General features: G+C 43.4%; 2 protein-coding genes across 7 annotated transcripts in view; both read right to left on the bottom strand.

Annotated features, from left to right (window-relative positions):
* The window catches only part of HIC2 (HIC ZBTB transcriptional repressor 2), a 131,100-nt gene that overhangs the window by 51,997 nt on the left and 51,879 nt on the right, over positions 1-27,224 (bottom strand). For 4 of the 5 annotated variants that reach the window (XM_072983156.2, XM_072983152.2, XM_072983154.2 and 1 more), the window contains exon 2: positions 733-781. The exons of the other annotated variant lie outside the window; for it this stretch is intronic. The gene's annotated coding sequence lies outside the window, so the exon portion shown is untranslated. The remainder of the gene's footprint in view (positions 1-732; positions 782-27,224) is intronic. 5 annotated transcript variants of the gene reach the window in all.
* UBE2L3 (ubiquitin conjugating enzyme E2 L3) overlaps positions 1-27,224 on the bottom strand; it is a 227,381-nt gene that overhangs the window by 149,572 nt on the left and 50,585 nt on the right. For both annotated transcript variants that reach the window (XM_072983160.2, XM_078381680.1), the window contains exon 2: positions 733-781. In XM_072983160.2, coding sequence (XP_072839261.1) covers positions 733-771 — 39 coding nt within the window. In that variant the 5' untranslated portion in view covers positions 772-781. The remainder of the gene's footprint in view (positions 1-732; positions 782-27,224) is intronic.

Here is a 27,224-nt window from a genome sequence, read left to right as displayed (position 1 = left end):
TTTCAACCTGCAAACAGCACATAAGCACATCAAGTTTCGGAGTGCAAAAGCCAACAACCCCTTATTTAATGGTTCGCCATGGCCTTCCAAAACTTTGTTCCACACAGCTATACGTGGACTACAGTTCCCATCATTCCCCTAGTGGGAGCTATGTGGAGAAAGAGTCATGGGAATAATGGAGCTTTGTTCGAGAAATCCAGGTTTCCGTGTGTGTGTGTAAAAAGGTCTACACTTGTCTCTCAAGCGAGTATGTGCAGACACAAAAATCACAACTCCCTTTTTCTCTAGGTCAGTGATGCGCAGTCTTGGGTCCCCAGGTGTTTTTGGACTGCAACTCCCAGAAATCCTGGCCAGCAGAGCTAGTGCTGAAGGTTTCTGGGAGTTTTAGTCCAAGAACATCTGGGAAACCCAACGTTGGGAGCCACTGTTCTAGACTAAATGGAACAGCTCGTTGCCCAATTCCCTAATGCCACGGGATAAAATCTTCACTCTATCCAACGTTCTTCCTATTGAAGAAAGAAAGACATAAGACTCTCCCCATGCCCTTAACCTACTCCCACATCTTTGTAGCTATCTGTTTGTAAAGGCACCAAGAGGTTGGTCCGAAGGCATGGCAGGCTATAGGATCAGAACTGTGGGCTATATTGCACACGGCCCTTCCATCCCACGAATTTGCTAGAAACCAGATGCAATCTTAAGCAACGTTTACACACACAGAGAAACGTTTCTTACCTCAGCTACCAACAGGGGGGAATCACCCTGGGGCAACATGCAACATTACCTATAGGAGGAAAAGAGAGAACAGTCAATTTCCATTTGTTTTTATTCAGGAGTGAACACAACAAACGAGAAAAACTCCTTCCTCTTTCTTATCCTAAAGCAAGCTGGAGGAAATGGGCCCCCTTCTTTCATGCCAGACTACAATTCCCATGACCCAGGCCTGTTAGCCACCCGGAAGAGCCCATGATCTGGAGGGTGACAGGTTTCCGGCCCCTTTTCCCAGAGCTTAAAGACAGCAAGAGCTTGGAAATTTCCGCAACTGTTTCACAACATTTCTATATGTCCGTTTATCTGTGATCTTGACTATATGATAGCCCATCCCTTCCCCATCAATTTTCTCAGTCCTAAGTGGCAAGACATTCACAACCCCTGATACGCAAACTTGTTCTTCTCAATTTTTTTTTCCATTTAATTAGAAGACTTTTTGGGTGGGGTGGGCAAGCGAGAGTAAGAGACCCAAATATGACGTGACATCCCCTTTCCAAACACAGCTCAAGCGTAACAGGTTTGCAATGCAATGCACCCCGACTGGGTAAATACATATACATACATATATATATATAGCTGGAAATGTAGGTGCTCCCGCATACTTTCAGACCCCACCCTGCACGAACTAAGATCTAAAGATTTGTTTAAAATCCTTGACAAAGACAAGGATTACTTTGCAAAGCAAGCATGTTTGGACCCATTTTTGCTAACCCTTATCCACAGCCTCCCCAGCTGCAAACACGACTCCCCTCCCTCAAGTATACAGAACCAGGGGCCGATCTTTTTAGGCCTGTGGGGTAAGGCACCACTTGAAATGGCCAGCAGTAAAAAAAAGAAGGGGAGGTTAACTGTTGTTAAGACATACTGTTGTCAAGGCAGCTGCAGAAGGGCTGGGGACCACATCATGCCAGAGCTATAATGTGGGTGCTTGAAACTTCTAAGAAAAGGTCTACAAGGCTGCTCTAGATCAGTGGTCCCCAACCTTGGGCCTCCAGATGTTCTTGGACTTCAACTCCCAGAAATCCTGGCCAGCAGAGGTGGTGGTGAAGACTTCTGGGAGTTGTAGTCCAAGAACATCTGGAGGCCCAAGGTTGGGGACCACTGCTCTAGATCTCACTCCATGATTGCTTGGAAAGGGAACTTATGAGAAAAAACAAAAAAACAAAATATAAGATGGGTGGGGAGTCTGGCTATCAGAGATGTAATGGATCCAGGGTTGGCTGGCTTGAAGCCCCAGGACTTTTCAGCAGTAGGGTCTATGACCTCACCAGTTCTCCTATACCAGGCTTCTCTGCTTCCTCCTTAATTTGCGTGTAATCTTCGTAACAACCAGCAGTGAAATAAATTTTCCCAGAAACAGCATATTATTATTATTATTATTCATGCTGTAACGCTAATATTTGAGGGCAGGCAGTTTGGTTTCAAAAGAGCAATTTAAGGCTATCGAGTTTTTACAGAAGATCTGTCCCTGCTTTTTCAAAATGGACTGACCCACCTGCCTGCATTTTTGGGCTCACCTTATAGGTGCTGTGTTTACAGAAATGATGAGGGCCTGAAGTTTACATGCTCGCCAACACCAACTCCAGCAGCTAAAAACTATTACTGTTTATTCCTGTTTCGCTATTCTTCTCCTGCCACTCTTGCTATCATGCAGCCGTGCCCATTCCCAGGAAAGTTTTACACAGTTCTAAAGGTGGCTTAGAAGTTGTTTCTGAAATTAAAAACTTGGTTGCAACATCTGTAGAGGCAGAAGGAAAAGGGGTTTCCCCACAACAACAACACAACACAGAGGATTTCGTCATTACCCGAGGTCTTGCATTACCAGGGCCTCACCTTGGCTAAGTCTTGGACCCCACATGAAAACGTAAGAGAAATGGACCTCTCTAACCTGAGTTACAGCAATTTTCATCAGTAATGGGGGGGGAAAAGCTTATATACAGGTTCATGAACCTTTCGGACAAGCTGAAGGATTTATAACACTGTTCCTATTACCTCCTTTCAGGAAAACTTATAATTCTTCGGAGGCAAAACACACACACACAGAGAGAATAAGATTCTTGACATTTTCTGATAAATAAAACACCAACTACTGCCATTAGGCCAGGATATTCCATGGCACAGCAGCTCTTACAAAGAAAAGACCTTTTCCCAGTTATTTGCAGGCAGGAAGAACATCCTAGAATAGATTCTATTGCCTCCAACAGTGCAAATGGGGAAAAGTTATGAAAAATAATAAAACCAAAACACTCCCCTGGAGGTTCTTCATACCTCCATCTGAAACCTATTTCTTCCAATTGCTTGGCTGAACATTCAACCTTCAAAATAAAAAGGAATTTTTTATCTTAGTAGCTTTTCTCCAGCAGCCCTCAATGTTTATTGCCTTAGAAAGTAACTGAAATCTTGACGGCTCGGATCGAACATATATCTGGTTTCACATATCCCGTTTCCCACAGGAGCCAACTCTCTCGAAAGCCCACCAGGAGGTCATGAACGCAACTGGCCATAGCACCTCGGAGCAAAGCGCACAGCGTGGGCAAGTATGCCTTAATAAGATACCGTATTTTTCGCTCCATAAGACGCACCTTTTCATAAGACGCACCAATTTTTTAGAAGAAAACAGGAAAATATAATCTGTTTTCTTCGCTCCATAAGACGCACAGACTTTCCACCCCCCTGTTTTGTGGGGGAAAAGTGCATCTTATGGTGCAAAAAATACGGTAACTTTTTAGGATGCTCTTACTAGGATGTCTATAAATCTGGTTGGCACTGGAGTTATTCTGCACAGGTATGTGCAGGCATGAGTTGAAAAGACAGAGAGAAATAGTGCCGTTCTCCAGTCACCATTCAAGACCGTCTATAAGAGACACACAACGTGGAACACAGCATAACATCTGGCATATTAAAAGCACCTCTCTTTTTTTATGTTTCTAATCCTCTTGACAACTGATTTTGGAGCCGTGTGTGAACCATGGCCTGCCAAAGAGGCTCAAGGATTTTGGGGGTGGGGGTGGGAGATGAAGGAAAGCATTTAAGCGATATTCAAGCCTTTATAACATTCCAGCTATAATCAACCGTGGCACGTCAGTCTTGCCTTCCACAATTCATCTTCTCGGTGCCAAATAACACAAAATTCTATGCTGGAGACGAGGCAGCCTGGCAGAGCTGGGTTTCTGCAGTGGGCACAGCGAGACACGGCCGGAGGGCTGATGAAAGACGTAACGTAAAGCCACTACTGCTGTGCTCTTCCAACCTATAACGAACACCCATGTCAAACATCCATCCTAGACAGCATCTTAAAAAAGCAGAGACATCACCGTGCCAACAAAAATACGCATCGTCAAAGCTATAGGTTTTTCAAGTAGTGATGTATGGAAGTGAGAACTGGACCATAAAGAAAGCTGACCACCGAAGAATTGATGCTTTTGAGTTGTGGTGCTGGAGGGAGGCTCCTGAGAGTCCCCTAGACTGCAAGGAGAACAAACCTATCAATTCTAAAGGAAATCAACCCTGAGTGCTCCCTGGAAGGACAGATCCTGAAGCTGAGGCTCCAATACTTTGGCCATCTCATGAGAAGAGAAGACTCCCTGGAAAAGACCCTGATGTTGGGAAAGAGTGAGGGCAAGAGGAGAAGGGGACGACAGAGGATCAGATGCCTGGACAGTGTCATTGAAGTGACCAATATGAATTTGACCCAACTCCGGTAGGCAGTGGAAGACAGGAGGGCCTGGCGTGCTCTGGTCCATGGGTTCACGAGGAGTCGGAAATGACGTAACGACTAAACAACAAAACATTAGTTATGGCTTGTATGTTTTCTGACTTAAAGAAGTAAAGGGAGGGATGAAGGAAGGAAGACTAGATCTAGTAGGGACACAGATCACAGAGTCGGGCCCGTCAAGGAGGCCCAGTGGAGAATCAAACTCCCAAACTCTGGCTCTGCTGCCAGAGACCTCAACCACTGTGTTGTCCAATGCAAGTCACTGGGCAGAGGGAGCTGATGGAGAGAGGTGGTAGAGGAAAACCTATAATCGTTGTGCACTATCAAGTCAATTCTGATTTATGGTGGTCCTCTTCAGTAGAGAGTACTCAGAAGTGGTTTCCAATGCCCTTCTTCTGAGGGCACCCTGGGAATGTGCAGCTTGCCCAAGGCCACCTAACCCGGTTTTTCTGAGGGGGGAATGGAGCTCTCAACCTCTGGCTCCACAACCAGAGACCTAATTTACAGAGCTATCCGGCTAGCTGAGGAAAACCTAAGCCACTGTAAACAAACAAACAAACAAACAAAAAAAGGATGGACAATCTCTTGCTATAACCAGATAAAGGGACTGAGAAAGGATGTGGAAACATTTCCTATGAAAGGATATGTCAACACTTGCAGTTTGGAAAACCCATTGCTGGTGCTTTGACAGCAGTAAAAGACAAGAGTCAGGGGGGTGGCCACCTCGCCGGTGCGTTCTCTCTGCCCCAACTCTGAGGGCAAGGAAGACCAAGGATAATGCCCAAGTCAGTATTCCAGACAGTTCCCCAAAGGGGTGCTTTCTCAGCGGGCAGAGCTGACTGCCACGCAAGTGAAACCCACTGAAGAATAAGCACACGGTTGGTGGAAGGAGTCTGAGCTATCCAGAGGGAGTGAAGAGGGAGAGAGAATGAACAGACATGGGAGCTGAAGATTTAAGGATTTATTTGTGTTCTATTGGTTTGTTGGATGGTTCAATTTGGACTTGTTCGATTATTGTCTAGTTAGCTGCACAACTGGATTGAACGCTTTCCTTCCCCACTTGTAGCTCCCTGGATTGTTCATTTTTAATTTATTATGTGTAAATATTTCTTCTACTACTGATGCTATCATTATATCCAACTAGACTTCTTTGCAGTCTACATTTGGGGCCCGCGCTAATTTTCCCCCTCCAGGTTCTTATTGTCTTTTTATGTCTGTATGCCATCCTTGCTACACATTATACATAAAGGATGGTGTATGTTTTAAAAATAAGTAAATAAGTATACAAATAAGTAAATAAATAAATAACCCAACCAGTCACAGACACTGCCTCCAGAATACCACTCGTTGCAAAACTCCATGGGGCAGATCCGTCATATTCATATTCTACTCGCAGGTACCCAATTGCACACTATGAGTAACAAGATGATGGCCTTTATCAGCCTCCATGGGCTCTTCCTATGTCCCAGTAGTTCCCATCAAGGTGGTAGATGGGGGTGGTGGGAATGAAGACCTGGTCTCTCATGTTAGGAACCTCATATCTGTAGGAACAATAGCCACCAGAGTGGATAAAAATGAATGATTTTTTTTAAAAGTCAAATTGATTAAAAAAATTTAAAAATCATGTTTATTTAAATCTTCAAAAATCTATGTTTCTAATTTAAATCCTGAGTTAAATCAATCTGATTTAAATCAAACCCACCCTGATATCCACTGTTTCACTTATCCATGGTTTGCTGCAATCCTATATACAGCATACAAGGGCGCCCCACTGTGGCCTTTCTCTTGCCCTCTTTTATGTTGTATATAAGTTCCCTTGTATCCACGATTTCAGGCATCCACGGTAGACCATGGACCTGATCCCCAACAGACCCAGGGGTACTACTGTATACACATGCATGCATTTCTCTTCCGCTGCATTTTTCGATTGCATCTGAAAATGTAGGCTACAATCCATCAAAACTGATGCAAAACTGTCTTTAAAATGTCTAACGAGGCTGCAAATTCACACAGGACAGAAGGGGTGATCCTGGCTCAGCAGGATGGGTGGGGTCATGTGCATCCTTAGCGATTTTGAGGCTATTCCAAGCCACTTTCACTGCCCAAACACAGCTTAGAGCCACGACACTGAACGTTTTGTGGTGCCACAAAATAACATTTCCCTTGCTTTCTTTCTGGGACAGAACGTAATGTTCTGCTTAGACAATTTTATGGAACAGGGGCTCTACTTGCACAACAGAAGGTTCTTGCCACGGCGGCTGAATTTTGGTAAGAAATCTCCGGGCACTGGGAAACAACGTGGCTGCCACCGATTTCAGTGTGGTTTGCCACCCAAGGCAAATGTTATCTTCCGATAAAGATGAAAGACAGAGAGATGGAGAAAGAAGAAGAAGGTAGGGAAAGAAGAGAAAGGGGGAGGAAGATGCAAGAGAAAGCAGCAAACAGAGAGCAAAGAGAGGGAGAAAGCAAAAGGAAATGAGAGAAAAAGAGAAAGAAGAGACAAAAGAAAGGAGATAGAAAACGAAAGAGACGACAGAGAAGGAAGAGGAGGAGGAGGAGGAAGAGAAAAGAATCTGGGTGAGAAACAAAGGGAGAGCGAGTAAGAATAGATTTGTGAATCAGGGACCAAGGATGGGGTGAGCACAAGGCAACAGCGGATAAGCAAGCCACTGGCATCCAATTTCGTGGCTTCCAACCGGCAGCTGGGATGCATTCTATGGACCCGGGCCAAAACGTTAAGTTATTATAGCCCAAAGACCATCTGAATTCCCCCCCCCCAAGCTCAAGGGAAGCCGGCTGGTGGCTCTCGTTTATGCTGTATATCAATGGAATATCAAGCCACATTTTCCGCCTTCTGAATAATAAAACCCGCTAGTTTAAGGCTCCCATATGGTCTATTGTTGAAATTATTTCCTAACGCTGGGCTGCTGGGCTGCGTCTGAAGTCTCCACATTCAGAGAGCATTATATATATACAGTACAGTATAAAAATAATAAGAGGGTACAGGGAGCGGGAGGGTGACGAAATAGCCAGTACAGGTCCAGGAAAAGAGTGAAATGCTTTAGGTGACACAAACTGTTTTTAGAAATTCATATACTTGTGTGTGTGTGTGTGTGTGTGTGTGTGTGTGTGTGTGTGTGTGTGTGTGTGTGTATATATATATATATATATATATATATATATATATATATACACATACCTGTACTGGCTATTTCGTATATATATCTTTTCTTAAGATGGCTGTTTTGCTTTCCTTAAAATGGTTGTTACAGGCACAAATATTTTTCTGTAGGAAGCGGCAGCAGCTGGTATACCTTGCCTGGCTCTACTCATCAGGGGGTGAGAAAGAAAAACTTCCAGAGACCACAAACCAACCTAACAAAAGAGGACCACACAGAATGGAGTCTCTCACAAAGAGATCCAAGCTGATCAGGCCGCTATTATAAAGGCAGCCACGGATTCAAAACCAAGCGTAAAGGCAAACCATAACAACACACGCACGCATGCACACACACACGCACACAAACATACACCAAGTCTCATACAACACAGAAGAGAAACCCTTCCATGTACGGCGAGTTTAAAAAAACCAACTTCACCACCACCACCACCACCACCCTTGAAAAATCTTGTCTCCAAAATATGGAAGGAAACGTATTGTTCCTTCTGCACCTTTTGTCTGGAGCTTGTAGGATACCGAGCAAGAGTTCCCGGTCCCGGAAAAAAAACCGTCTTGCGAAGCACGGACCAAAACATTGTCCAGCGAAAATCACCCATAGGAAACAGTTTTGTGAAGCACAATAGCGATCGCAAAAACTCGTCGTCATGCAGATTTGTCGTTTTGCAGGGTAATCGTCTAGCGGGGCACCATTGTACTAGCCTATGAGAAGATTAGCATCCTGCACTTCAATGCTCACTGCAGGAGTACCAGGGCAAGGTGGGGGGGATATACTAGGCATGGGATCTTCAGATTTCATGGACTACAGAACCCAAAGGTCTGCAGGAATTCACCAAAGCCAGCTTTATGGGGGCTTCCATTAAAAGGCACACCAAAAAAACCCCAAACCCACAGTCCTTTCAGGTGCCTCTAATCACTTTTAATTGAAAAAAAAATGGCTTCTCTGGCAGATGATAGATATGGGGGGAATAGCTAGGCAGGGCTACCTTCTCTGGCAGTTCTTATAGAATTCAGGCCCACTCAGCCATTTCCTCGGTCTTTATTATGTCAGAAAGAAGTCACTCTTTCTCAGCTGAAAGTGACTACAGATACCTGAAGGGACAGGATGGGGAGGTTCCTGCAGACTTCTAGGGGCTGTGGTTCAGGAATTCTGAAAATGCCACGCCAACTGATGGCCTCTAACCCCCATCAACAACAGCCTCTGTGGGCAGTGGGTTGGATGGATGGAAGGTGCATTCTGACACTGTCCGAAAAAGCGAAATCCGTTCTCCAGGTGTGGACAAGGAAACCCAAGCAGACTGGAGATGGGAGTGACAAGGAGATCTTTGGTGGTGGTCTGCTCATTTGCCACATCAAGGGGTAGATGCACGAGTCCTCGGCAATGCAAATATCAAAAATACAGACTTGAAAGCAATACAAAAATTATGACAGAGCTGGTATAAAGGTCACAGTTTTCATCTTGGACCGAAAGAACTCAATTCCCCATTCATTCCGCCCAGAGACCTTTGGGTAGTGTGGGCAGCATATAAATTAAATAAATAAATAAATAAATAAATTCATTGATGAACTATCTAGCCCGCTCCATGAAGGAACACTCCAGAGCAATGCAAATGTATTTATTTATTCATTTACTACATTTATACTCCACTTTTCTTCTAAAAGATCATTGTCATGGTGGCTTAAAAAATTGCTTTGACTGGCTTTTAGGCCTACTTGTGTTTTCCATTTCTCAGAGACTTCTTTTTTCTTTTTTATATTTGCATACTTATTGTTCTTAGCTTTAATATTGCCTTTTAATGATGTAAGATGCCTTGTTATACTCATTGTTTTTAGCTTTAAATATTGTTTTTTAATGATGTTAACCACCATTGTATATCCATTGTTTTCAACTTTAAATATTGTCTTTCAATGTTGTAAAGCTGCCTCGGGTTCTTTTCAAGGAGAATGTTAGGGTAAAGCAAACAAACAAAACAATTTAGGAAAATAATAATAATAATAAAATATAAACCTGCCCCACAGTAAAGCCATTAAAATCAAGCAAAATAGATTAAGACAATTAAAATCAATGAGACAGTTAAAACAATACTGTGAGGCAGTCTAAACTGTCTTCTTAAAATCAGTCAGAGTGGAAACAGATCACAACTTGGAAGGGAATTTCCAAATCTTGAGGAATTTACTACTAAAAGACAAGGTGACTACTAATCCATAAATCCTACACATTGGTCTGAATGGGGGGAAAACATTAAGCTGAAAATGCTGAAGGTGATCATCTTTCAAGTCCATATTATGGCTACCTGGAGCCATTTCTCCCAACATGGCACTCTCCAGATGTTTTGACTAAATTATCCATCATTCCCCTCATGATGTTTAGGGGATGATGGCAGCCGTACCATCCAGAGACTTCCAGGTTGAAGAGAAGGCTGGACTAAAGCAGAGATATTTTTAAAAAGTTGCCAAATTCCTTGTTCTCTTTGATTGTAGGCGCCTAGAAGCAACAAAACACCCCAATAAGAAATTTACAAGCACTGTGAGATTTCTTGCCTCCAGCATGAGAATGAGACAAGGTGCTCTTCTCTCTCCATCAGAGTCTCTCAAATTTTGCACAAAATGTCTCTGCACAAAACCAGCAAACCTCTCCTTTAAGAAAGGAAGTGCACATACAGATCAGACGTAGGAGGACTAGCTAACTGATCAAGAAATGCCTAACTAAATAACGTGATATTCTGATCCTTAAAAACTTCATCCAGCAAAGTAAAGTCAGTGCAGTTCTCACAATCTTGCAGGTGGAAAAACAAAAAAGTGTGGTTCCTTCCCAACCACCTGTGACGATGGGACAAAAAAAAGGGTCTACGCCCTTAGAGTTCAGCAACAGAGAAAGCTAACTGGATGTGCCATGTTTGAAAGGTTGTATAGACTTCTAGAAATGGGAATGAATGCCACCTGGTACCCCACCCCATACCTACAAATCCCTAAACACAGTGGCCAATTGTCTGTTGGCTCATCTCTCCAAGACCTTGCCTACAAGTACTCACGCATACCTACGACACACACATAAAATGTCTACTTGAAATCAAAGGAAGGCTGTTTTCCATTGGTGATATTTACACACTGGTTTGCCTTAATGACGGAGACACTGACATCCACCCAGTAATTACCACCAAGGAAACTTAGTCATGTAGAGGCAGCGACACTGGCAAAACCTGCTCCAAGGGGTAACAAAGGCTCGCTTCCCTCCCCACTGCCATCACATCGTCCTCCCTGTAATCAGCACTCTGCTTCCCTGGAGGGCAACTACAGATTGAGAGAAGACCATGGATTCCGTATATAAATAGAAAATGCAAGAAAAGCGAGAGAGCAAGACACCGGCTGCTGCATAATTGCTGACACCAATAGTGACAAGAGAATGCCTGGAGCCGCCTTAAAAACACACACACACACAAACAGGGACTAAGCAAGATGGAAGATCATAGAATCACAGAGTTGGATGGGGCTTATAAGGCCTTCGAGTCCAACCCTCAGGTCAATGAAGGAATCTAAATCCAAGCAGATCTGACAAAGGGTTGTCCATTTTTGAGCCTTTGAGTGTTCACCCCTTCCCAAGGGAATTTATTCCCTTGCCATACTCCTCTAACAGTTAGGAAGTTTTTCCTGATATCCAACCGAAATCTGGTTTCCTGTAACTTGAGCCCGTTGTTGAGTGTCCTGCACTCTGGGATGATCGAGAACAGATCCTGCCCCTCCTTTGTATGGTTACTTTTCAAGTTCTTACTTTAGTTGTTAAGAGTCACCTGACCACCGGTGAATGTTCTGCAGTTCAACTAGGATTGGATGGATCTGTCCAATTCTAACACGTCAGTTGCCTCACAACTCTCTCTCATATTATTCCTGCATGACTACACAGATCTTTTTGTAAAATGGATAAAAAATGTATTTAAGTAAGTACTGGATACGCATTTTTGAAAGTACTTTACCAGACAACACTCATTTATAAAAATATGTTCCATGTTGTGAACAAATTTTAATAAGCATATCTTTTGAAATACTTGAATTAAAACATACAGTATCGCAATATGGGGGTATTTGAGTTTGACAGGTTAGAGGTTATGGAGTGGAGGAGGTTAGCACTCACAAGAAACTGCAAAGGGAAAAATTAATCAAACCCACCCACCACCCATTCCTGCAGAGCAGGAGTCAGAAATGTATGGCCCTCCAGATGTTGTCTGACTACACCGTCCATCAGTCTCAAGTCAGCATGGCAACAGTCAGGGTGCATGGGACTTGTAGCCCAAGAGGGCCCCAGCCTTACTAACAAGGACACTAATGCCTAAAGATGTTTTAAAGACAGAATGTAACAGGCCAAGAAGTACTTTTCTATAAGACTGTCAACTCCTCAAACCATATCGGCATAAAATCAGAGGTTGATGCAATCAAGAGCTTGGAAGCCCCAATTTGTGTCTTGAGCTGCTCTGCCAGCCTCAAAATGATTGATTTCAGTCTTTTTTAAAAAAAGAAGTAAATCTGATGGATACTTCCCGTTTTGCATTTTTTATTTCTTGGGTGAGCCGTAGGGAACATCCAGGGCCCAAAAAGGGGAAATAGTCTATACCCTGCAGGCCTCCAGGAGCAAAGATAATAATATGATTTAGTTTTATAAAACTTTTTTTCTTTTTCAACTGGGGAGTGGGGGGAACTCTTGGAGGCCAACAAAATGCCCGGGGAAGGGTTGCACATTGCCCACCCCTGGCCTAAATAAATGGCTACTGTCAACTAAAAGAGAACTATTGATTTAAATGCTGGCGGATCTGAGGGACTTACTCTGACTGGGACCAACAACTGGATCGAAACCCTATAGACCGGGATGAGAATGTGTAGGTCTCCCAATGCAGTTGGAAGACAAATCCCATTACCCTTGCCAGCACTGCCAATGGAAGGGGGTTGAAAGGGAATGTGCTCCAACATCTGAAGTGCCATTCAGTATGTTCCCATCCCTCTTTTCTCCGGAGAGACATCTGCCTGCACATGAGTAGAGGTCAAAGGAGGTTCAACTGAGTGACCTGTCTATCTATGTCCCTACATGCATAAATGCCTTTCAGAGCTTTGTCTCCCACAATATTAAAGGAAAACCTTTTACTGGTTAGTACGTCGGAGGCCACTGGAAGCCCTAGCTGATGGATTCATAGAAGCACCCTGGTCTCCTCCCTACATTCGTGCTACTCCTGTACATCTTGTAGAAGTATTTAAAGTTGTCCTACAAACTTAATTTCCAACAAATGTTCTGGACTACAACTCCCATCAGCTCCAGTCAACATGGCCAAAGGGAAGGCACTGTGGAAGCTGAAGTCTGAAAAAATTGGAGTGGAGAAAGTCAAAGATGGCTTGCATTTAACTCTATGAGCGGCAGTCTGTATTGTCCTTGGGCGGATTCTGTTTATGCTGTCCCTTCGTTGTTTTCCAATGATGGCAAAACGTCTCTTCTCAAGCCTCATCACCCTAGGACTGACTGATATGCACATTTAGAAGGACTGCTACCAGAAAAATGGCTTGTTCTCCCCATCAGCAGTCTACTTCCAACACATAAAAATGCCTTGCATCTAAGCAGTCAAAAATCAAACCTAGGAAAACATCTGGCAGAAAATGTCAGACAAAAACAAATAAACAAACAATAAAACAAGAGACAAAATTCTGGCACCATAAAGACTCGCTGCTATATTTTAATGTGAGCTTTCATGGATCCAATCTACATCACACACTCCTCCTTCTCCCCCCTCTCTCATTTTGCTTAGTTTTATTTTATCTAATATGTTTGCACGGACTAATACAGCGACCTCTTCGAAAACTACAACTATGCTGGCAAGAAGAACAGAGTGCGATGAAAATGAACAGAGATCCAAATCCATTTGCTTGTTGCAATCCGAGTAGACCTACTGAATTGAACACAGAGTGGTGAGTCAGCCTTTTTGTAAATTCCCTGGGATTCAAGATGGGATGGCTTACTGTTGTTGGGAATATTATGACATGACAAGACCCCGCCAGAAAAGACACTAATGGCAGGAAAAGTTGAATGTGGTAAGAAAAGATCGGAAGATCGAACATGAGATGGAGAAGCTCAACAGAAGAAGCCCCCACCATCACCAAATCTGAATGCCAGAAGGCACCGGTTTGCAACACAAAATAAACTTTTCCCCCCAATCTTCTTTGCTGGCACCTCAGCGTTCACACCAGAACAAAAAGGCATGAGACATTCTCCTTCCACCATTTTGTGGAGTTATATCCATTTATAAATGGAACTTAAGAGTTAAACCATAAAAGGAGTTCGTTCATTCATTCATTCATTCATTCATTCATTCATTCAACTTATATGCTGCCCACACTAACCAAAGCTCTCTGGGCGGCTTACAACATTGAAAATACAATAAAAAGACAAACCAATTAAAATGCAGTTAAATATATATATACTCTAAAAATTGCCATCAGGACCCACAGCTGATATTATTTCAATTAAAAGTTAACTCTGTCATGGTTACAACCATCAGGTAATTGGGGCAGGATAACCGTTTTATTGGATCCTAGAACAAGTCGATCCAAGATCAAATCAAGCCTGAACTGTCTCTGGAGGCAAAAAAAATGTTGAAACTGAGGCTATCTTACTTCGGACACACCGTGAAAAGGCAAAGTTCTGTGGAAAACACAATAATGCTGGGAAAAGTGGAAGGCAGCAGGAAAAGAGGAAGACCCCAATACAAGATGGATTGACCCCCTCAAGGAAGCCACAAGACTGAGTTTGCAAGAGCTGAGCAGGAGATTGATTGCTCGTTCACATGGTTGTCATGGGTTGGAAAGCAACTTGGACGGCACACAACCAGAAGAACAAATTCATTAGAATCAATGCATTACTTGTCCGTCGCGACTTCCGAATTCTAGTGGAGGATATTAATATATATAGGCCATTTCGGGAGGGAGCAAGGAAGGAAAGGGGGGGGGAAGCCCACCATACACAAAAGCAACCCAGGTGGCAAACCTCGAGCGCTCCCCCATCGCACACACAAGGCGGGTGTGAGGACACATATTTTCCTGATTGCATAGCTGTCTCTGCTCCCCATCTAATCTTCTTAGAAAACTGGTTTTGAAGGATATGGCTCAGACATACCAGCTATGTTTTGGGGGGTGGGGGTAGGAGAAGAGAGGGGAAAAAAATAAGAAGTCAGGGCTGCAAGCTGCAGGAGATAAAAGAGAACCAATTCCTCCGGGGTTGCAACACCTCATCGCTTTCCTCCTCCTCTCTCTCTCCCCCCTTTCTCTTCTCGAGGGTGGCGGAGGAGAGATTCCTCAGAGTCAGTAACTTGGGCACGGCAAGGAGGGGAAAGCTTGTCACTCTCCCCATTGCAAAACCCCCACACACCCTGAAACAGGGGCACCGCAGACACGCAACCGAGGAGTTCACTATTCAGAAACCGAGGGAGGAAGAAAAAACTCTTCCCGGTTTCGCCTCGCCACCAGCACCACCACCACCACCACCCCCTGTCATTAAGAAACCCGAGGATTGGATTTAAGAGGCGAAAAGAAAAGAAAATCAAAAGGTGAAACGGTTGCAGCACCTCAAAGACGAATTGCAATATTTTAATGGGGGCTTTCTGCGCGCACGTCCACTTCCTCAGACTGGCCCACGAAAGCTCGCATCAAAATATAAGCCCCAATAGGCCTAAATTTGAATCCAACCCCTGGGTTTGTGGGGCAGGGAAGAGAGAGTCAGATCAAGAAAGAAGCAAAGTGTAAGAATTTAATTGCTAGGTGCTGGTGCAGCTTGCACATTTCAGTGGATGCCATTTTTAACTAAGCAGTCTTGTCAACTCCGAGAAAGAGTTTTGCAAATGGCGACACTTGGCGATCCCACTTCCTGAATTCCCAAACAAAATTGGGGGGGGGGGGAATCAGACTCTTCTTCTCCAGCCCCCATCCACTGAAAGAGCGTTAATATTTATTTAAAATATATTTCCCTGGCTTTGTTCCTTAGAAAGAACTCGAGGCGACATGCAATCATTCAACGACAATGTTTGAAACCTAAAAACGGTTAAATATATACATGTTTTTAAAGAACCGAATATTATACTGTATTAAAAACAGTAAAGAAAAGCAATTACTAAAAACCCATTTAAAAGCAACCAGGCACAACAGTCCGTTAAAAAAAAAAAACCTTCTCAAATAGCCAGTCACTAAGGGAACCATAAGACATCCATAAAAGAGAAAAACAGCACATACCCTGTTAAACACCCCCATACAACTCAAGCTAACTGCCAAATGACCGTCGGAATTTTTTTTAAAAAAAAGGTTTTAGCCTACAGGGTATTTTGGCATGCAACAAACATTTTCTGTCGAGAGCAGGCCTGTTGCCTTTCAGACATTACACAGCAAACTAAGATCATGGGGTGAAACTCACGTCATTGGCACCGAGAGGCAGCTTGGCCAAAGGGCTAAAAAATTACCATAAACCGTGGTTTGCATGTCCATGCCAAGGCCCATTTTCTGGCTTGCCAGCTTGTTGCAAATGGTGGTTTGCCCTTCCAACCATAGTTTAGCTTCCATAATTCCTACCTACCGTCCATGCCAGGTGGGGCTTATGAAAACCGCTGTCTGATAATGTCACAAGCCTACTACTGCCTGGTCATCTCCGCTCACATACTATTTCTACGGACATTATCACATTGGCTGCAAAGATAGGATTTCATTGACCGACAGAATGTTTAAATAGAAATAAAACAGGAAGTTATGCACCTCAGGGAAAATTAAACATGGGTGCCACCGAACAGCATTTTGAAACAAAATGAGTCGGGAAGTTTAAACAGCAGCTTTGTTAACCGGATAGCTAAAGCACTTCCCTCTTGCTACAAGGGTAATGAACACACCGATGAACAGGGTTAATGGCAGTCAGGTCATTTAACGTTAACTTACTTCTGTCCCATCAGGTTTGTTATAATGTAAAAGCTTGGCTCTAGTATTCAGAATTGTAACGGATCTTTAAAAGTTTATTATCACGCTTATCTAAAAGGTTTCTTTTAAATGACCAAAAGGGCTACCTTTGGAAGGGTCTGGCATCTTCTAGGTCACTAGGATAAGCCCACGATTTATTTATTTTTTAGGAAACGAGATCATATTGCATTCAACGTGGGCTTTTAAAAAAAAGATAAAGCAGAATATTTAAAATCCTATTTTAAAAAGGGGAAGTGACGACAGGTCCTTTTTTTGTAGGAACCAAAGGGAACAAACAATGCAAAAAGTAGGCACAAATATTTGGAGGTATTGAAACAAATAAACCATTATCAACAGCACCAAAAACACCCCTGCACACGTCAACCAGGTTCCGAGTTTACATCCAGCATTCATATGGAGCAACCCATGTTTAAACACGTCTTTAAACACAAACACATTGCTTCTACGCTTCCAACTGAATTACACTGTTATGTAATGGGAGTTTATCCAAAGTCCGCAAAACGTTAGCAAAACCTAGAATGCAAGTATCTATGGGTATGAAAATATTTCTAGTTATCAATGGGTGAACAAAATATGATACCGGGATTATACTACTACTAGGGATGTGGTGGCGCTGTGGGCTAAGCCGCAGAAGCCTCTGTGCTGCAGGGTCAGAAGACCAGCCGTCGGAAGATCGAATCCACGCAACAGAGGGAGCTCCCGTTGCTTGTCCCAGCTCCTCGCCAACCTAGAAGTTCGAAAGCATGTAAATGCGAGTAGATAAATAGGTACCATCTTGGTGGGAAGGTAAAACAGCGTTCCTAGTCACGCTGGCCACGTGACAACGGAAACTGTCTTCGGACAAGCACTGGCTGTACAGCTTGAAAACGGGATGAGCACCACCCCTAGAGTCGGACACGACTGGACTAAAAATGTCAAGGGGAACCTTTACCTTTACTTTCACTACTATTTCAACCTATTTACCAAATTAAAATTTGGCATCTGTTCAATCCTTAGCACAACAGTTGTTCAGGTAAACTCTAATAACAAAATAAAAGAATATAAAATAAAATAAAATATTGCTAGAAATATTGTCAGCAGGGATCTAACGCCTTTCCTCCTCAGCGCTCAAATCTCTTTTGAGTGCAGTCCTCCTAACCTTGTGAAAGCCGTGTTCATTTTTTTAAAAAAAAAAGCCATGTTGATTTTCAAAACATGGTCCACCACGTCCATGAACAGGATTTTTCAAAAATTCATTTGAGGTTCTACAGATCAATTTGTCAGAGAAATAACACTGGCATGAGAGATTGGTGGGATGAGGTGAAAGACCCTCCTGAAACATCGGAAGGACGAACTTGCATTAGCTCAGTGGTTTGATTAGCCAGAGGTTGGGAGTTCGATTCCCCCACTGAGCTTCCTTGGCAGGGGCTGGACTCAATGGTCCATAGGGTTCCTTTCAGCCCTGAAGTTCTAGAATAATTACTATTATTAATAATAAGGGGGAGCTGCACTGGAGTTGCATTGCTTTCACAGCCAGCCAGATCATAGGTTCTGAATCTTTTTTAAAAAAACATTCTGCACATGGAAGTTCTTTAGCTACATGTCCTGAAAAGTGGGACGTGGTGGCGCTGCAGGCTAAACCGCAGAAGCCTGTGCTGCAGGGTCAGAAGACCAAGCAGTCGTAAGATCGAATCCACGTGACGGAGTGAGCTCCCGTCACTTTGTCCCAGCTCCCGCCAACCTAGCGGTTCGAAAGCATGCAAATGCAAGTAGATAAATAGGGACCACCTCGGTGGGACGGTAACAGCGTTCTGTGTCTAAGTCGCACTGGCCATGTGACCACGGAAGATTGTCTTCGGACAAAACACTGGCTCTATGGCTTGGAAACGGGGATGAGCACCGCCCCCTAGAGTCGAACAGGACTGGACAAAAATTGTCAAGGGGAACCTTTACCTTTACCTGAAAAGTGGCAGTGGGGAAATGGGGAAGCATAGCAAAGTGGATTTTCCCAAATAGTTCACAGACTAGGAAACTTACTTCTATTGGCTTGACTCTCTCTATTGGTCCTAAATGCAGAAGACTCACTGAATCAGTGGGATTTACAGAAATATTTGACTTACATTCAACGGTTGATTCAACTCTGGTTGAGACCAGCAATTGTGTTAAGGCTGTGGACTACATCTCCCAGAATGCCTTGGCCAGTAGCCACGTTGGTTGGTTGGGGCTTTCTGGGAGTCAGAAGAGTCCAAAATGTCACTTTTCCAAGCTCTGCGAAGCTGAGGTGCCTTTCAGAGAAAACCCATTCCCCTCAAGCTTGACGGTGTCCTCATTAGGTCAATGGAGAGGATGTGGATTTATCTTAACAAACCAGAAGGACAAATCCTGAAGCTGAGGCTCCAATACTTTGGCCATCTCAGGAGAAGAGAAGACTCCCTGGAAAAGACCCTGATGTTGGGAAAGTGTGAAAGCAAGAAGAGAAGGGGACGAAAGAGGACCAGATGGATGGAGAGGGTCATCAAAGTGACCAACATGAATTTGACCCAACTCTGGGAGGCAGTGGAAGACAGGAGGGCCTGGCATGCTCTGGTCCATGGGGTCACGAAGAGTCGGACACGACTTAACGACTAAACAACAAATAACAAACCAAGACGTATTCTGTTTATTGTTGACGTGGAGGAAATACCATCTCAAGCTTTCCATTGGCTCTTCCAGACTGCCTGCCTGTCCCGTCTTCCTTAAACCAGGAGTATCAAGGTTAAGGTGGATAGTCTTCTGACAGACGAGAAACAGTCTGAAAGGAGAGCCATGCCCAGCATTACACAGGAAAATAAACTAGCAGAACTGGATGGAGGAGCCGGCTGCCTGCCTCTCCCACTGCTGGTAGCTCCGATACCTCTCATCTGGTGGGGTTCTCTTTGCATGTTTGGTCTCACTGAGAGCCAGAAAAAAATACTGCAAAACCTCCCTCGAGTTCAGTATTGAAACCTTCCAGTCATCAAGGTGTTTGGGTAATAGGATTGCCAGAATCCTTACCATTTCACAAGCTGGCTTGGACTCCTGCGAGTACACATTTGAAATGTCTAAAGCTATGGTTCCTAACCTTAGGTAGCAATCCAGTGCTCCTGGGCTATAACTCCCAGAAATATTGGCCAGGACGCCTAGCAGGGAAGGCTTCTGGGAGTTTTAGTCCACAAAGGTCTGGGGAATCCAAGGTTGGGAATCAGTGCTACAGGTCCCCTGTAACTGCAGGCAAAGAGGTTGTCAAAAAACGGGTCCATTCCTTGTCTGAAAATGAGCTCACTTTTTTGACTGGTTTTTTTTTTTTTTTTTTGATATCTCAGGACTATAACTCCCAGAGTTGTTTTTTCCGCGCTTTGCTCTCCACTCTACACAGGAAAACAAACAGGAGAAGGACCTGCTGCACCTAAAGCTTTCTCTTTAGCTCCTTTGCAAACCCCTCCTGCCTGGCTAGTAAAACCGCACTGGAGACTATTAACTTTTGTAGACTTATTTACAAGGCTATTAAAAACTATAAACAGGTGGGGAAAAATACATGTAAACACAACGGCTATTGCCCCTTTAGGTGGTTAAAATACCAAGGTGGTTAAAATACAAACAGAAAAGCCAGAACCTTTAGTTTATATTTGTACCCCACATTCTGTGAACAGTCCAGAGGAGTCACAACTCACACTGAATTCCTAAATCTGAAATGCACTGAAGAGCATGAGATCCAGATTTTGATACTGAAGAGAGGTGGATCATTGCCGTCAACAAGGAAAGCCATTATTTCCTCCCACTACGTAATACTGCTGAACCAGGATGAGAGGCAAGTGTGACCTTGTGATTATTCTTCAGTTTTATTATTGTATTTCTAAACTGTTCCTCTTCCAAGGACGCAACACAGAAATGGTTATCCACACAACCCCTTTCATCCACACCACCACCATGAAAGGTAGGGGGGAAAAATGAAATCATGTGATTCTTAATACAAAGATAAGGGCAGGTGACACCCTTATTAGAACACTAAAAAAATGATTTAAAAATGAACAAATAGCTAGAAGCTTCAGATCTAAACAAGTCTTCACCAGCCTGTGCACCACAATATCAGCCCAGATCCAAACCAGTCTTCAGTCTAACCCAAAATCATGGTGGATAGGAAGGTTAAATGTTGTGAAAGGTAGGTTTAGAACACCGTCAATCTAATTTAGAGAGTTAGTAAGTCCAACACTGGCTTCAAAGAATGCTATCCATATATGCTGCATCCTGTAACTGAATACGCCTCAAACTTTTTTGATCCTCCCACATGCTTGGATAGCATCCCTTGCATCTTTCGAACTATGAATTACATCCCCAAATCCCATTGTCCAGGCTACTGTATTCTGTCACTGCCACCACCTTAAAAATGATCAGTTTAGAAACAGTGCACTAAAATTTACATGCTTCTGCCAGATTTTGTCTTTCAGACGGGGGAAAAAGTGTTAGTTCAGCTGATCGTTTAAAAGTAATGCTAACACATTTTACACACATTGAAATAACTCCTTGTGCAAGATCTGTGTGTCCATAATCCTTGTTCCCCCAAAAAAGCCACTCATATGTCTCTCTACAATAGTCAATTACGGACCACTCCCAGATGCTCTAGCCAACATAGTCAATGGGCAGAGTTTCTACAGCATTGGTCCCCAACCTTGGGTCCCCAGATGTTCTTGGACTACAACTTCCAGAAATCCTGGCCACTAAAGCTAATGCTGAAGGCTTCTGGGAGTTTTAGTGCAGGAACAGCTGGGGAACCAAGACGGGGAACCATTGTTCTTGAAACTATGGCACTACAATGTGAAGAGTCCCACAGCTAAGAACAAAAATTGGTCACGGTGACTGGTGTGGCCTGTGGGAGACTGACGTTGGGGGCAGCCTATGGCTAAGACCGTAAGGTCAGGCAAAGCTGCTGCAGTGTCCTAGCAAACCATTACATTGTCAAATGGCTCCCTGTAGAATAAACCTTGATGGATATCCTTGGGTGTCTCTATGTGTGGTGGAGAGATAAGCTGTCCTGTGTTAGAACATATACAGTACATACTTCCTTCCTTAACCTAAGGTTTTTCTACACTGAAACGGCCGCCCCTAGCTAACAAACAGATTATGAGATCTGTAGTCCATTTGGGGACAAAACAGGAGTCAGATTATCCCTAAAACCACAAAACAATCTGTATTGTTTATTTCAGAACTACCAATCCATGTAAGGAACTACTATTGTTAATTTAAAAAGTTAAACATTTTACAGTGGTGCCTCGTTCCAGGAAAATCGCCGTTAAGCAAAAACATCGTAAAGCAAAACAAACAAACAAAAAAACCCATCGAAACGCATTGAAACCCATTCAATGCGTTCCAATGGGGTAAAAACTACAGTCCAGCGAAGAGCCTCCATACGGCGGCCATTTTCGCTGCCTGTATAGTGAGGAATCCGTCCCTAAACACAGCGGGGAGCCATTTTAATTACCTGGCGGCCATTTTGAAACCGCCGATCAGCTGTTAGAAAAATATCGTTTTGTGAAGAATCGGTTCCAGAAGCAGGGAACCGATCATCGCAAAGCGAAATTCCACCATTTAGACCATCGTTCTGCGATTGCAACTGCGATCGCGAAAAGATCGTTGTTAAGCGGATTCGTCGTAATGCAGGGCAATCGTAAAGTGAGGCACCACTGTAAATCTGTCACATTAACAGATTGTGCCGCCTAGAGTGGTCACAATTGACTAGATAGGCGGGGTATAAATGAAATAAATAAACAAACAAACAAACAGTATGAATGGGATTTTATGGGGGTTCTAGAACTAAAAATCTCCCAGTTCCCCATTCAGGGAGTTCTAACTGCTAGGGGCACCTAAGTGGAGCCTACCTGGCCAAAAAAGGCCTAATATTGAAGACTCTGAGGACTGCCTAGGCCCAGCTCAGCTGAGCTTCCTGTTCAGAAAGGAAGTTAGCCCTGAGCCAAGAACAGGAAGCTTAGGTGGAGGTAGGCCTAGCTAATCCTCCAAGCCTTCCTGTTTAGGCCTTTTCTCCCAGGTGAGCGCCACTGAGGTGTCTACAAGGTGTGTATAGGTCAGGCAAAACTCCCAGAAAGGGGAATTGTAGGATTTGTAGTCCAAGATTACTTTTTTTTTTAAATCCCTTTCCTACTAAACTGCAACAAATTAATTTCCCAATTTCTCACGTTTAATACAAAGAAAGAGTAAAACGACACCTAACAATCCAGGTTCAGATCCATCGGGCTGAGTAGGTGGAGGATATGAGGATGTTGAAAGCGGCACAAAGGGCCTGTATTCACGACGACACTTTCAGCACATGCCCCCAAGATGTGCACCACCACCCGCAGGCAGCTGCCCGGCTAGCCTGTACAGTCAAGCCGGCCCTGCATGCGCAAGTTTCCTATTGCAATGCATTTACAGCGGGTGCTGCAATGAAGAAACAGGCTATGGTCGTTTTCCGTTTTGAAGGTCAGAGGCAAACCTGGCTGGCCTGTACCTTTGGACTGCCAGATAACCATCTTCAGACTGAAACGAAAAGGTCTGGTTTAGGAGCAACCATAAAAAGAGAAGGCAAAAATAGGAAAATAAATGCCAGCACCACGCTACTCTTTTTGCCATTCCCACGAAACCAGAATAAATCAGTTGTAGCTCGTAGTAGCTGCCATTCTCTGGTTCTAATGGAGCATCACTGCAAGGAGGACCAGCGATACGCCAGCGACCAGGCGTTCCACAACATGCACAACCACTTCCCAAAGACGTTCATTCATTCATTTGCTTCATCTGCACTCTTCTTATTTCCACCAAAGGCAGCGATCAAGATGGCCAGCCATAATAAGCACATTCTTAAGAAGAAAACACAGTAATGATCGGAAAATGATATAAAATAAAATCAATTAGAAATGTTGCCACTGAGGAGGGAGGGGTTTAAGGAAAAATCCCTGACCATTCTTCATTATCTTCAATGAAGAGAATCTGGATTTCTCAATTCGGGCACATGAATTCCACTGACTTTTCTGCCCTTTGCACAACATACCTCTGTGTATAACGAGTGTATCCCCCCACCCTGCTTTGTAAAAATATATACAGCAAGCACAGGATTGGCTGACTGACCGAAAAGATGTGAAGAACCCATCCCCTGCTTCAGTTTTTCAAAAGTCCATGGGAAAAGGCAGCAGCTACCAAAGTTCCATGCAGTTTTATAATTTGGAGCAAACTGGCCTTACACATACAAAATTAAAAACATCTTGCAGGCGAGAAGGAAAATATGTGATGTTTTTCAGTAGGTGAAGGTTTACATTTCTAGTGAGCTCTATCCAACAGGACCCCCTTCAGCCACAGCCCAATTTACATGCCAGAAGCCTGCATGAATAAAAAAAGGCTATGCCTGATGGCAGGATGGCAGACAGCCTCTCCTGACAGAGAACTGAAAGACTGCAAGTGACCCTCAAGAATGTGCTCGCCTTCTCTGTTTTCACCACTGGAGGTGCACATTTCCTCCAATGCACAGAAGCTAGCACCGAGGAGCAAAATTCCACCTATTTGACTAAGACTACTGTGAAACTGAAAAGCTTACACATGTTGTGAGTCTTGCTTTAGGGGGAAAAAGCAAAGTGTGCTGCTTATATACCACACTGTATATTTTAATTGTATTTTAATCATTTTATCTTTTATTGTATTTTAATTGAATTTTAATTGTTGCAAGCCGCTCAGAGACCTTTGGGTAGAGTGGATGGCATATAAGTTAAATAAATAAATAATTGCCCCCTCCCCCAGTGAACTGGGTATTCATTTTACTGGCCTCAGAAGGATGGAAGGCTGAGTGAACCGTGAGCAGAGTTTTGACTGCAATACTACAGTTCAACCACTGCGCCAGGAGGCTCCTTATCCCTTATGGATCAACGTGGCCATTTTCTTCTTCCTTTTAGAATTCAGGCAATTAGCGTTCATTTTAAAAATAAAAGGAAACCAGCTTCCTATATGCAGCTTCCCCCTACGCTCCATTCAGCAGTTATATACTTAAGAGTCAGCATTTAGAATATTTTCATTTTGTCCCATTCTGAATAGCAGAAGCTCCCCAAAATCCAAGGTAGTAATTGTGAAGTCTTTTTCACCTGGATCCCAATCGTCCAAACTGGTCATTCTGGGGGACTGCATTTCCGGCCTTCTACATAGAAAGAATGTATTGTTTTTTTTCCCCTGTAGGTTCAAGACTAACATTCCTGAATGTTAAAGGGTTAACATTACAGCTGCATTCATCCTAGTTGGTTTTAAATCCAGAATGGTGAGCCTTTGGCGTTCACCTTTTTTGGGAATTCCATTATCATCTGCCCTTGCTAGCACGGCCAACGACAAAGGATTGTGGTTTAGGTCTCTAGCTGCAGGACCAGAGGTTGGGAATTCGATTCCCCACTGCGTCTCCTTGAGAAGGGGCTGGACTTCATGATCCATAGGGTCCCTTCTGGCTCTGAAGTTCTAAGATGATGATGATGATCTGTCGAACCAAAACATCTAGAGGGCCAACTGTTGCTGCGATCCTGTTTTTAATCAAACCACTTTCTTTCTTTTGTTACCAAGCCAGGGCTTCACCCCGCACCCCACCCGATGCACACACCCCTCAGCTTTGCAAAGTGAAGCAACAATGGCATTATTAAAACCAGTTTAAAAAAATGGAAACACATTAGGCAGAGGGAAACCATCCATGCTGCGTTCCCACCCACGCGGGGAAAGAGACAGCAGCCATCCCGCCATTGAGAGATTGTGACAAAATGCCAGCACACAAATGGAGATGATTACGGGCAACAAAAGCTTGGCTATCAAGAAAAGGAGAGCTCATAGGTACGTTCACAAAGAGGCTTCCCGCCATGAAATCCATTTATTCTGGCATTGCACAAAAATTGCACAATCCTCATGCTGCAGGATTGTCTGCTAGAGGAGATCTAACGTCCAGATCACCCCATTCACTCCCCTTTTTTTTGCAGCTGGAAGTTCCTTGGAAGATTTTTAAAAAAACACTGGATGTTTCTTTTGGGATCATTGTCCAGTTTGAAAAGTCCGTCAAATAAATTTTCATAAGATTGTGCACAAAAGGGGGAAAAAAGCACAGGGATTTTTTAAAAAAAGTAGTCTGGTTTTACCAAACACTTTCCAACATGGGTCCCTTGCATCCAGAGGTTTCAGACTACAAGTCATGTCAGGAAGGAATGGGGGTCATGATGAGAAATGATGGGAGTTGTAGGCAGAACCCAAACGGTGGTGGTTTGTCCTGGATTATAGCAGACACTGTGTTAGTAGATGCTTGCTGTCTACAGCAATTTCTTTCCAATGTGGCTAACATGTATGTACACAGATTTTTTTTAAACAAACCACACTTAAAGTTGGTCTCTAAAATATTTATTTAGATGAATAGTCAGCTATCTGATGTAACTAGCTAAATGAAAGAGCGATGACCAAAATTATGCCTCTTTTGCTGAGCACACAGAAGTACTTTAAAGGTAGAAAAAGTACACACAACACAACACAACACAACACAACACAACACAACACAACACAACACAACACAACACACTAACTAACTAACTAACTAACTAACTAACTAACTAACTAACTAACTTACTTACTTACTTACTTACTTACTTACTTACTTACTTACTTACTTACTTACTTACTTACTTACTTACTTAATTATACCACACCATCTAGACCGAAGTCTACTCTGGGCGGCTAACAATAATAGGTAAAAGTAAAAACAATATAATAAAATAAAAACAACAGCAATACAGTAATATAGTTCAAAATGGCAAAAAAATAATAATCAAGTGATGACAGGAGGGAAAGCCTGCCTAAAGAGCAAGGTCTTAAGATTGCTCTTAAAAACACCCAGCAAGGGAGCCAGAGATCCCCAACAGATCTCTGGGGGGGGAGACTGTTCCAAAGGCAAGGGGCCACTGCCAAGAAGGCCCCGTTTTTTGTTCTATCTCTCCAGGTCTCCCTCGGCGTTAGGCCCCTCAGCCGCCCTTCTTAGCTAGAACGAGTGATTGGGGTAGATCTACTTTACTGTAAACCTCAACACCTCTCAAAAAAAAAATCAAACATTTCTAAGGTTTGCAAAAAGCCTGGGAAATTCTGCTTTGATGAGCTTGCTGCAGTAGTAAATTCCCTCCACTTTTTTCTAAAAGCTCAGGTCAGTAGCCCGACCAGGGGTTCACAGAGTCAAAGCCCCAGGATTTTCTGATGAGCAGAGATGATGATGTCTTCTGACACTCCTCCTCATGCTCCCCCTGTTCCTTCTGAATCTAGCTACAAACTTCAAAGCAGCTGAAGATTTATCTGAGAACAGTATACTGTTGCACTCTTATTATAACGCAAAGCACTTGCATTAGAGCAATGGTTCGCAACCTTAGGTTCCCAAACGTGGACTAAAATTCCCATTAGCTGTAGTAGCCAGGATTTCTGGAAACTGTAGTTCAAGAACGTCTGGGGACCCATGGTTGGGAACCACTGACCTAGAGGATGATTTGCACAAATAAGAGCTATTAGAGTTACCAAAGACCTGCCCTTCATTTGTAAACATTGCCCAAT

The sequence above is a fragment of the Pogona vitticeps genome, chromosome 14 (genome assembly GCF_051106095.1).
Source record: "Pogona vitticeps strain Pit_001003342236 chromosome 14, PviZW2.1, whole genome shotgun sequence".
Classification (NCBI taxonomy): Eukaryota; Metazoa; Chordata; class Lepidosauria; order Squamata; family Agamidae; genus Pogona; species Pogona vitticeps.
Note: the sequence above shows the minus strand (reverse complement) of the source record. Positions and strands in the feature narration are given on the sequence as shown.